Below are 10,818 nucleotides of genomic sequence, written 5' to 3'. Positions count from 1 at the left end.
CGTGAGTTTTAAGCCACCGGGTCCGGGACGCGAATTGCGGTCGACTACGTGGGAGTCCAGCGACATAGCCATTACGCTGACTGCTGGCTCCTAGAATGTTTGAGGTCAATCTGCCTCTTCAATTTGTAGTTCTGGAAACCCAGACTCCAGCTCTAGCTATGGCTTCACAGCCCATCTTATTTTGGTATAGAAGCAGTCCTACAGAAGATACGGTGTTTATGGTAATACAGATCTGATGGTTATCATATTATATTTGGAAGACTTCACTTACTTAGTTCCTGATATTCAAAAACCAGATGTTGTAATCCAAATTGTGGGAATCTTTCCATTAACTTGATACTTTTCTACTGTTGTGAACATATTCTCTTGGTGTTTTGCTGAATGCTCTTCCTTCTTTCTGTAGAATGTGACTCTTCTTTTCTGGGAAGCATAGCATCTCCTGAGGAGTCTCGCTGTGTGGACAGGCTGGTATATGTGGTGAATGAGGTAAGAAATAGGTATGCATGGGGAAGAAAAGAGTTCATACAAAGGTGATGTTGAAATAATAGTTCTCATTATCTTCCCTGCCTGCTATCTAAATACAGTTCCCTATGTTCCTCTGCCTATTCCTATACTTTACACTTTTTGTTCAGGGAAAAGGGATATTGTCTTTGATAATCAGACAGCTTGCAGATCTTGAAGGGATGGCAGGAGCATCATTGGGAAGGAGCAGACAAGTGGGAGGCATTTAATATGGCCTTGAATATACGAAAGCATATGTTATAACCCTGTCATGAGTGTTTGAACATCATGGTCTCTTCCATTTTCTTTCCTCTGCTTTTCTTTCTCTCCATGATCTGTCCCTTTCTAGGTTCTTATAGTGATCTGTAGGTAGTTCTTCATATGGATGTTAATTAAGAGGACAGAAACTATTCATTTGGATCTAAAATAGGTGTGAATGTGAGTATTCACGTTGCTTTAAGGTGGAGTGTGGCTATGGAGGTGAGACCAGATTGCATCTTGGAGCCATTGTTTTCCAACTTTTCAGACACCTCTGCTCTCCCATTTGTGTGCAGTAATGGGAGTGGAATGAGTTGGGATTATGCCTATAGAGTAGCTGGTACACTTGAGGGGGGCAAAAAAATGGGGAGGGAAGTAATGAAGAGGAGCAAAGGGGTCAGAAGTGGTCTATAACCAAAGCCCTGTAATTACAATGGCTACTATTGTGTGACCAGAGTACAAGCCTTTCAACCAAATACTCATTCTGATCCTATCCGTAATTTTGTCCTTTGGTCTGCATGTAAACTGACTATAGGGTTTATCAACCTTGAAGGCAAAGAAAGAGGAGAAAATTGAATGTCAGTATAGGTTGGTGTGATGCTTATCTGGATAGACTATAGAGTCTAGTGGTATATGCCAACATGAGTCTAAAGGGGCCGGGTGCTCTTTAGCCTCTCTCACTTTCAGCATCCTTATTCCTGTTTGATGCAGCAGAAGGAATGATAGTTCTTGGGCAGGACCTTGCTGGGCATCAGTGGGAGTGTGCAAGGGATAAAATGAGGTAGCACATTTTTCTAGTAATCCACTTCTTGTTTCATATAATTTGTCTCTACTCTCATATGTCCTTTCATGTGGGTGTCCATAATGAAAAGCACAGCTGGAGAAGACTCAAAGTCCATTTTTTTGTTTCTCCCTCAAGGTCTATCTCCAGTGGTGGCTGTGGTGGCCTTGGATTGGCTAAAGATCATCACCTTCAACAGGTCTGCATTCAGGAACCATCATCCTCTCCCAGTCTGGCTATACTTCTGCCCTGTTTGTATCAGTGATAAAGCGTGTTTAGAAAAGGGATTTTGTGACTGCTGAACTCAAAATCGACTCTATCTTTTCATTTTCTTATCAAGTTTACCCTTGATCCAGTGAAAGACTATTAAGACATCGACCTAGGACACGTGGAGAACCAAGGCCAAGACTGAACAGGGCTATATAATTGGGTTTAACCATGACTAGGTCTAAGGGTAAGAATAGAGCCCAGGTCAAAACTGAGAAAAGGGCTGGTGTACAGGCTAAAACTGGAGCAGAGTGGGAGGCTACTGCCGTAGTCAGACCTACACCTAAGACCCAAGCCAAAGGAAAAGCCAAGGCAGGGTCTAAGACAGATGCAGTGGCAGAGATGAAGACAATGTCTAAGAACAGAGCAGTTGCTGAGACAAAGGAAGGAGCACTATCAGGATCTAAGGCTGTGGTCAAAGCCAGGAAAGATATTGGTCGCAAGTCTCAGAATGAGGCCACTAGCTCCACACGTAAAAATGAGGCTAGTACTGAGGCCTGCCTGTGTGCTGGGGAAGAAACCACTGCTAATCCCTGTTTCTGGAATGGAGGAGAGGCTGGTAATCGTTTCAGTGCTAAGGGTGAAGGTAAACCTGATACTGGTGCTCAGGTCTGTGCAGAGGAACTGGAACCTGCAGCTGGGGTCAGCTACAAGTCTAAGTCAGGGGCTGAGGAAGAGGAAGAAGAAAATGTTATCGGCAACTGGTTTTGGGAAGGAGATGATACCAGTTTTGACCCTAATCCTAAACCTGTGAGTAGGATTGTTAAGCCCCAGCCTGTGTATGAAATTAATGAAAAAAACAGGCCCAAGGATTGGTCTGAAGTAACTATCTGGCCCAAAGCCCCTGCTGTAACTCCAGCTGTGTTAGGATTTAGATCCCAGGTCCCATGTGAAACAAGTCCTTCATATATTGTTCTGGGCTCAGTTGAGGAAAATACCCATTCTTTGCCTGTGACAGAAGCCTGCTCTTCTGGGAGCACTCTCTCATGCTCACAGCCTATCTCTGAGTACCCATTTGGTTCTGACACTTGTGTCCAGACCATACAGGAGATTAGACGCCAAATCAGGATCAGAGAGATGAATGGGATTAAACCATTTGCTTGCCCTTGTAAAATGGAATGCTGCATGGGTTCTGAGGAATTTGAAAAACTTGTTAGCTTACTTGAGTCGACTAGTGACCCGCTCATTCATAAAATAGCACAGATTGCAATGGGTATCCATAATGTTCATCCATTTGCTCAAGAATTCATTAATGAAGTGGGTGTAGTGACACTTATTGAAAGCTTGCTCAGTTTTCCTTCTACCGAAATGAGAAAAAAGACTGTAATTACTCTGAATCCTCCTTCTGAGAATGAAAGACAACGTAAGGTTGAATTACATGTTAAGCATATGTGTAAAGAAACCATTTCTTTTCCCTTAAACTCACCTGGACAGCAGTCTGGATTAAAGATACTAGGGCAACTGACTACTGAATCTGTCCATCACTATATTGTTGCCAGTTACTTTTCAGAGCTTTTCAATTTGCTGTCCCAGGGAAATTGTAAAACCAGAAATCTTGTTTTGAAAGTACTTTTGAATATGTCTGAAAATCCAACTGCAGCCAGAGATATGATCGATATGAAGGCATTGGCAGCGTTAAAACTCATCTTTAACCAGAAAGAGGCAAAAGCCAATCTTGTTAGTGCTGTGGCCATATTTATTAACATAAAGGAGCATATCAGAAAAGGCTCAATTGTTGTTGTTGATCACTTGAGTTATAATACACTCATGGGCATTTTCCGTGAAGTTAAAGGGATTATTGAAGCAATGTGAAGTAAGCCAGAAATAAAAGAGTGCATTTTGAACAATCTCCATACTCTTAACAGGATGTATATTCCCTGAGAGTCTTACATAATATTTTGGTTATTATAGTGTGCACATTATACATTGCATCTTTAACGTGATGTTACCTGTGACAGGCTTTAGGTTTAAGCTACGCTACTTTGGAGTTATCAGATGAATATTATATCTTGAAATGTAAACATCTGTTGACTTTTCAGTTGTCTAAATTGGAAGATTTTTAGCATTTTTCTTAGTAAGATTGTGAACCAGTTCATCATAAGTAACTACGTTGTTCATTAGTATATGCTTAGACCCATTTATGGTTTTAAATGGTAAGAAAAGAAGATATCCTTAATTTCTAATCTAGTTAAAGAAATGAGTCATATATAAAGATAAGTAACAGTAATTAGAATGTGTGTTGCATACACAGTATGTAAAGGAGGCAAGGGTCACCATAGGCTGTTTAATTTCCATATTTTAGCTGCATCAGACCCTCAGTCTATAACACAGATATTTTGTGCTGATCCTGTTAGCTAGGCTGTCATATTTGTATTAGGACTCATTATTCTGGTTATCCTCAATGAAAGTTAGGTTAAATACCATTTCCTAGGTTCCCTTAGCAGGTGGGTGTCATAGCTCTTTTGTATAATAGCAGAACTCATCTTACTTTACTACCTTATCGTCCTCCTCCACTTTTTTAGTTGGTGGACTTGAACTTCAAAACTCACAGATTGTTTGGTAATTGCTTAATTTTGCAGTGGATGATGTCACTGTCAGGTGTTGTAGTTCTTAACTTCCTTCATATACACATGTCCATTAAGCATTTGGCTATACCTGAATGGAGGTCAGGAGAAAAGTCTGAAATGAATGTATGACACTTAACTGGCATTGTTCTGGGAAACTATGTATTCAAAATTGTTGAATGAATAAAGTAAATTTGGAATCATTAGCAAATGATACTTCCTATGTATCCTTCAATCTTTTTCTGTCATATGTACCTTTCCCCCCCCAAAGAGCTGGAATCATTTTGTACATTGTTTCATATCCTCCATTTACAAAAATAGTTGCAGGGCTAGCCCCAGAGTGCAGTGGTTAAGCACTGTCTATCAGAAGCCGGATCCCACATGGCTGACTGTAGTTCAAATCCCAGCAGCTTGGAAAACATGTCAGGTTCATGTGACTGAGTCCCCAAAATCCTGACAGGGTCGAGGGAGGATAGGGATTGCAGCATGACTATGCCCTATTTGGGGATTCCTCTCCTCTCCTCTCCTCTCCTCTCCTCTCCTTTCCTCTCCTCTCCTCATTTCCCTTCTCACACATGGACACACACACACCTTCAGTTATATAAAAAAATAAAGGTAGTTCCTTTTTTCTTACTAGTAGGCAGACCCAGTTTCTGCATTTGTACCAGCTAAAACTGTAACAGAATAGTAAACTTGGGAAATTTAGACCCAGAATTGCAGTTTCAACAACAAAAAACGGGAAAGCTAAAAGGCTACTAAGGGGCCAGCAGGTGGTGTGGTGGTTAAGGCACTGGACTCCAACTTGGTTGACTGTGGTTTGAGACCCAGTGACTTGAAAATCACTCCAGGTGCATGTGCATGCCTGCCCAAAATCCCAAAAGGAGAATAGACCGGAAGATATTGCAACATGGCCATCCCCTTTCCCCAGGAGTATTTTTCACTTTCTCTCTCTCTCTGTCTCTCTCTCTCTTGAGCACAGATGCTCTCTGACCAAAAAATAAATAAATAAATAAATGTTAATATTACTTACTCCACCCAGAAAGCGAGAAATCACCCCCCAGGGGGGATGGTCACGCAGCAATCCCTTCTCCTCCATTCTCCTCTCGGGATCTTGGGCACGCACGCACACTGCGTGAGTTTTAAGCCACCGGGTCCGGGACGCGAATTGCGGTCGACTACGTGGGAGTCCAGCGACATAGCCATTACGCTGACTGCTGGCTCCTAGAATGTTTGAGGTCAATCTGCCTCTTCAATTTGTAGTTCTGGAAACCCAGACTCCAGCTCTAGCTATGGCTTCACAGCCCATCTTATTTTGGTATAGAAGCAGTCCTACAGAAGATACGGTGTTTATGGTAATACAGATCTGATGGTTATCATATTATATTTGGAAGACTTCACTTACTTAGTTCCTGATATTCAAAAACCAGATGTTGTAATCCAAATTGTGGGAATCTTTCCATTAACTTGATACTTTTCTACTGTTGTGAACATATTCTCTTGGTGTTTTGCTGAATGCTCTTCCTTCTTTCTGTAGAATGTGACTCTTCTTTTCTGGGAAGCATAGCATCTCCTGAGGAGTCTCGCTGTGTGGACAGGCTGGTATATGTGGTGAATGAGGTAAGAAATAGGTATGCATGGGGAAGAAAAGAGTTCATACAAAGGTGATGTTGAAATAATAGTTCTCATTATCTTCCCTGCCTGCTATCTAAATACAGTTCCCTATGTTCCTCTGCCTATTCCTATACTTTACACTTTTTGTTCAGGGAAAAGGGATATTGTCTTTGATAATCAGACAGCTTGCAGATCTTGAAGGGATGGCAGGAGCATCATTGGGAAGGAGCAGACAAGTGGGAGGCATTTAATATGGCCTTGAATATACGAAAGCATATGTTATAACCCTGTCATGAGTGTTTGAACATCATGGTCTCTTCCATTTTCTTTCCTCTGCTTTTCTTTCTCTCCATGATCTGTCCCTTTCTAGGTTCTTATAGTGATCTGTAGGTAGTTCTTCATATGGATGTTAATTAAGAGGACAGAAACTATTCATTTGGATCTAAAATAGGTGTGAATGTGAGTATTCACGTTGCTTTAAGGTGGAGTGTGGCTATGGAGGTGAGACCAGATTGCATCTTGGAGCCATTGTTTTCCAACTTTTCAGACACCTCTGCTCTCCCATTTGTGTGCAGTAATGGGAGTGGAATGAGTTGGGATTATGCCTATAGAGTAGCTGGTACACTTGAGGGGGGCAAAAAAATGGGGAGGGAAGTAATGAAGAGGAGCAAAGGGGTCAGAAGTGGTCTATAACCAAAGCCCTGTAATTACAATGGCTACTATTGTGTGACCAGAGTACAAGCCTTTCTACCAAATACTCATTCTGATCCTATCCGTAATTTTGTCCTTTGGTCTGCATGTAAACTGACTATAGGGTTTATCAACCTTGAAGGCAAAGAAAGAGGAGAAAATTGAATGTCAGTATAGGTTGGTGTGATGCTTATCTGGATAGACTATAGAGTCTAGTGGTATATGCCAACATGAGTCTAAAGGGGCCGGGTGCTCTTTAGCCTCTCTCACTTTCAGCATCCTTATTCCTGTTTGATGCAGCAGAAGGAATGATAGTTCTTGGGCAGGACCTTGCTGGGCATCAGTGGGAGTGTGCAAGGGATAAAATGAGGTAGCACATTTTTCTAGTAATCCACTTCTTGTTTCATATAATTTGTCTCTACTCTCATATGTCCTTTCATGTGGGTGTCCATAATGAAAAGCACAGCTGGAGAAGACTCAAAGTCCATTTTTTTGTTTCTCCCTCAAGGTCTATCTCCAGTGGTGGCTGTGGTGGCCTTGGATTGGCTAAAGATCATCACCTTCAACAGGTCTGCATTCAGGAACCATCATCCTCTCCCAGTCTGGCTATACTTCTGCCCTGTTTGTATCAGTGATAAAGCGTGTTTAGAAAAGGGATTTTGTGACTGCTGAACTCAAAATCGACTCTATCTTTTCATTTTCTTATCAAGTTTACCCTTGATCCAGTGAAAGACTATTAAGACATCGACCTAGGACACGTGGAGAACCAAGGCCAAGACTGAACAGGGCTATATAATTGGGTTTAACCATGACTAGGTCTAAGGGTAAGAATAGAGCCCAGGTCAAAACTGAGAAAAGGGCTGGTGTACAGGCTAAAACTGGAGCAGAGAGGGAGGCTACTGCCGTAGTCAGACCTACACCTAAGACCCAAGCCAAAGGAAAAGCCAAGGCAGGGTCTAAGACAGATGCAGTGGCAGAGATGAAGACAATGTCTAAGAACAGAGCAGTTGCTGAGACAAAGGAAGGAGCACTATCAGGATCTAAGGCTGTGGTCAAAGCCAGGAAAGATATTGGTCGCAAGTCTCAGAATGAGGCCACTAGCTCCACACGTAAAAATGAGGCTAGTACTGAGGCCTGCCTGTGTGCTGGGGAAGAAACCACTGCTAATCCCTGTTTCTGGAATGGAGGAGAGGCTGGTAATCGTTTCAGTGCTAAGGGTGAAGGTAAACCTGATACTGGTGCTCAGGTCTGTGCAGAGGAACTGGAACCTGCAGCTGGGGTCAGCTACAAGTCTAAGTCAGGGGCTGAGGAAGAGGAAGAAGAAAATGTTATCGGCAACTGGTTTTGGGAAGGAGATGATACCAGTTTTGACCCTAATCCTAAACCTGTGAGTAGGATTGTTAAGCCCCAGCCTGTGTATGAAATTAATGAAAAAAACAGGCCCAAGGATTGGTCTGAAGTAACTATCTGGCCCAAAGCCCCTGCTGTAACTCCAGCTGTGTTAGGATTTAGATCCCAGGTCCCATGTGAAACAAGTCCTTCATATATTGTTCTGGGCTCAGTTGAGGAAAATACCCATTCTTTGCCTGTGACAGAAGCCTGCTCTTCTGGGAGCACTCTCTCATGCTCACAGCCTATCTCTGAGTACCCATTTGGTTCTGACACTTGTGTCCAGACCATACAGGAGATTAGACGCCAAATCAGGATCAGAGAGATGAATGGGATTAAACCATTTGCTTGCCCTTGTAAAATGGAATGCTGCATGGGTTCTGAGGAATTTGAAAAACTTGTTAGCTTACTTGAGTCGACTAGTGACCCGCTCATTCATAAAATAGCACAGATTGCAATGGGTATCCATAATGTTCATCCATTTGCTCAAGAATTCATTAATGAAGTGGGTGTAGTGACACTTATTGAAAGCTTGCTCAGTTTTCCTTCTACCGAAATGAGAAAAAAGACTGTAATTACTCTGAATCCTCCTTCTGAGAATGAAAGACAACGTAAGGTTGAATTACATGTTAAGCATATGTGTAAAGAAACCATTTCTTTTCCCTTAAACTCACCTGGACAGCAGTCTGGATTAAAGATACTAGGGCAACTGACTACTGAATCTGTCCATCACTATATTGTTGCCAGTTACTTTTCAGAGCTTTTCAATTTGCTGTCCCAGGGAAATTGTAAAACCAGAAATCTTGTTTTGAAAGTACTTTTGAATATGTCTGAAAATCCAACTGCAGCCAGAGATATGATCGATATGAAGGCATTGGCAGCGTTAAAACTCATCTTTAACCAGAAAGAGGCAAAAGCCAATCTTGTTAGTGCTGTGGCCATATTTATTAACATAAAGGAGCATATCAGAAAAGGCTCAATTGTTGTTGTTGATCACTTGAGTTATAATACACTCATGGGCATTTTCCGTGAAGTTAAAGGGATTATTGAAGCAATGTGAAGTAAGCCAGAAATAAAAGAGTGCATTTTGAACAATCTCCATACTCTTAACAGGATGTATATTCCCTGAGAGTCTTACATAATATTTTGGTTATTATAGTGTGCACATTATACATTGCATCTTTAACGTGATGTTACCTGTGACAGGCTTTAGGTTTAAGCTACGCTACTTTGGAGTTATCAGATGAATATTATATCTTGAACTGTAAACATCTGTTGACTTTTCAGTTGTCTAAATTGGAAGATTTTTAGCATTTTTCTTAGTAAGATTGTGAACCAGTTCATCATAAGTAACTACGTTGTTCATTAGTATATGCTTAGACCCATTTATGGTTTTAAATGGTAAGAAAAGAAGATATCCTTAATTTCTAATCTAGTTAAAGAAATGAGTCATATATAAAGATAAGTAACAGTAATTAGAATGTGTGTTGCATACACAGTATGTAAAGGAGGCAAGGGTCACCATAGGCTGTTTAATTTCCATATTTTAGCTGCATCAGACCCTCAGTCTATAACACAGATATTTTGTGCTGATCCTGTTAGCTAGGCTGTCATATTTGTATTAGGACTCATTATTCTGGTTATCCTCAATGAAAGTTAGGTTAAATACCATTTCCTAGGTTCCCTTAGCAGGTGGGTGGCATAGCTCTTTTGTATAATAGCAGAACTCATCTTACTTTACTACCTTATCGTCCTCCTCCACTTTTTTAGTTGGTGGACTTGAACTTCAAAACTCACAGATTGTTTGGTAATTGCTTAATTTTGCAGTGGATGATGTCACTGTCAGGTGTTGTAGTTCTTAACTTCCTTCATATACACATGTCCATTAAGCATTTGGCTATACCTGAATGGAGGTCAGGAGAAAAGTCTGAAATGAATGTATGACACTTAACTGGCATTGTTCTGGGAAACTATGTATTCAAAATTGTTGAATGAATAAAGTAAATTTGGAATCATTAGCAAATGATACTTCCTATGTATCCTTCAATCTTTTTCTGTCATATGTACCTTTCCCCCCCCAGAGAGCTGGAATCATTTTTTACATTGTTTCATATTGACACTTAACTGGCATTGTTCTGGGAAACTATGTATTCAAAATTGTTGAATGAATAAAGTAAATTTGGAATCATTAGCAAATGATACTTCCTATGTATCCTTCAATCTTTTTCTGTCATATGTACCTTTCCCCCCCCAGAGAGCTGGAATCATTTTTTACATTGTTTCATATCCTCCATTTACAAAAATAGTTGCAGGGCTAGCCCCAGAGTGCAGTGGTTAAGCACTGTCTATCAGAAGCCGGATCCCACATGGCTGACTGTAGTTCAAATCCCAGTGTGGGAGTCCAGCATCCTTAACCACCACACCACCTAATGGCCTCACTGAGTAATTATCTTAATTTTTCTTCAAGGATTCATTTCTGGTTCCTTTTCCTTTCCTCTCCTTTCCTCTCCTCTCGTCTCCTCTCCTCTCCTCTCCTCTCCTCTCCTCTCCTTTCCTCTCCTCTCCTCATTTCCCTTCTCACACATGGACACACACACACCTTCAGTTATATAAAAAAATAAAGGTAGTTCCTTTTTTCTTACTAGTAGAAAGACCCAGTTTCTGCATTTGTACCAGCTAAAACTGTAACAGAATAGTAAACTTGGGAAATTTAGACCCAGAATTGCAGTTTCAACAACAAAAAACGGGAAAGCTAAA

At 41.1% G+C, this 10,818-nt stretch overlaps 2 protein-coding genes across 2 annotated transcripts; both read left to right on the top strand.

Annotated features, from left to right (window-relative positions):
* Positions 1-363: 363 nt before the first annotated feature.
* Positions 364-4,577, top strand: LOC102483497 (protein BHLHb9). The gene is made up of 2 exons (XM_006166053.3): positions 364-486; positions 1,679-4,577. The coding sequence occupies exon 2, from the start codon at positions 1,979-1,981 to the stop codon at positions 3,617-3,619; it is 1,641 nt and encodes a 546-aa protein (XP_006166115.1). The 5' UTR covers positions 364-486; positions 1,679-1,978; the 3' UTR covers positions 3,620-4,577.
* Positions 4,578-5,867: 1,290 nt separating this feature from the next.
* LOC102482370 (protein BHLHb9) lies at positions 5,868-9,521 on the top strand. Its single transcript, XM_006166052.3, has 2 exons — positions 5,868-5,988; positions 7,181-9,521. The coding sequence occupies exon 2, from the start codon at positions 7,481-7,483 to the stop codon at positions 9,119-9,121; it is 1,641 nt and encodes a 546-aa protein (XP_006166114.1). The 5' UTR covers positions 5,868-5,988; positions 7,181-7,480; the 3' UTR covers positions 9,122-9,521.
* The last annotated feature ends 1,297 nt before the right edge of the window (positions 9,522-10,818 follow it).

Source organism: Tupaia chinensis, unplaced genomic scaffold (genome assembly GCF_000334495.1).
Source record: "Tupaia chinensis unplaced genomic scaffold, TupChi_1.0 Scaffold144165_1, whole genome shotgun sequence".
NCBI lineage: Eukaryota > Metazoa > Chordata > Mammalia > Scandentia > Tupaiidae > Tupaia > Tupaia belangeri.
Note: the sequence above shows the minus strand (reverse complement) of the source record. Positions and strands in the feature narration are given on the sequence as shown.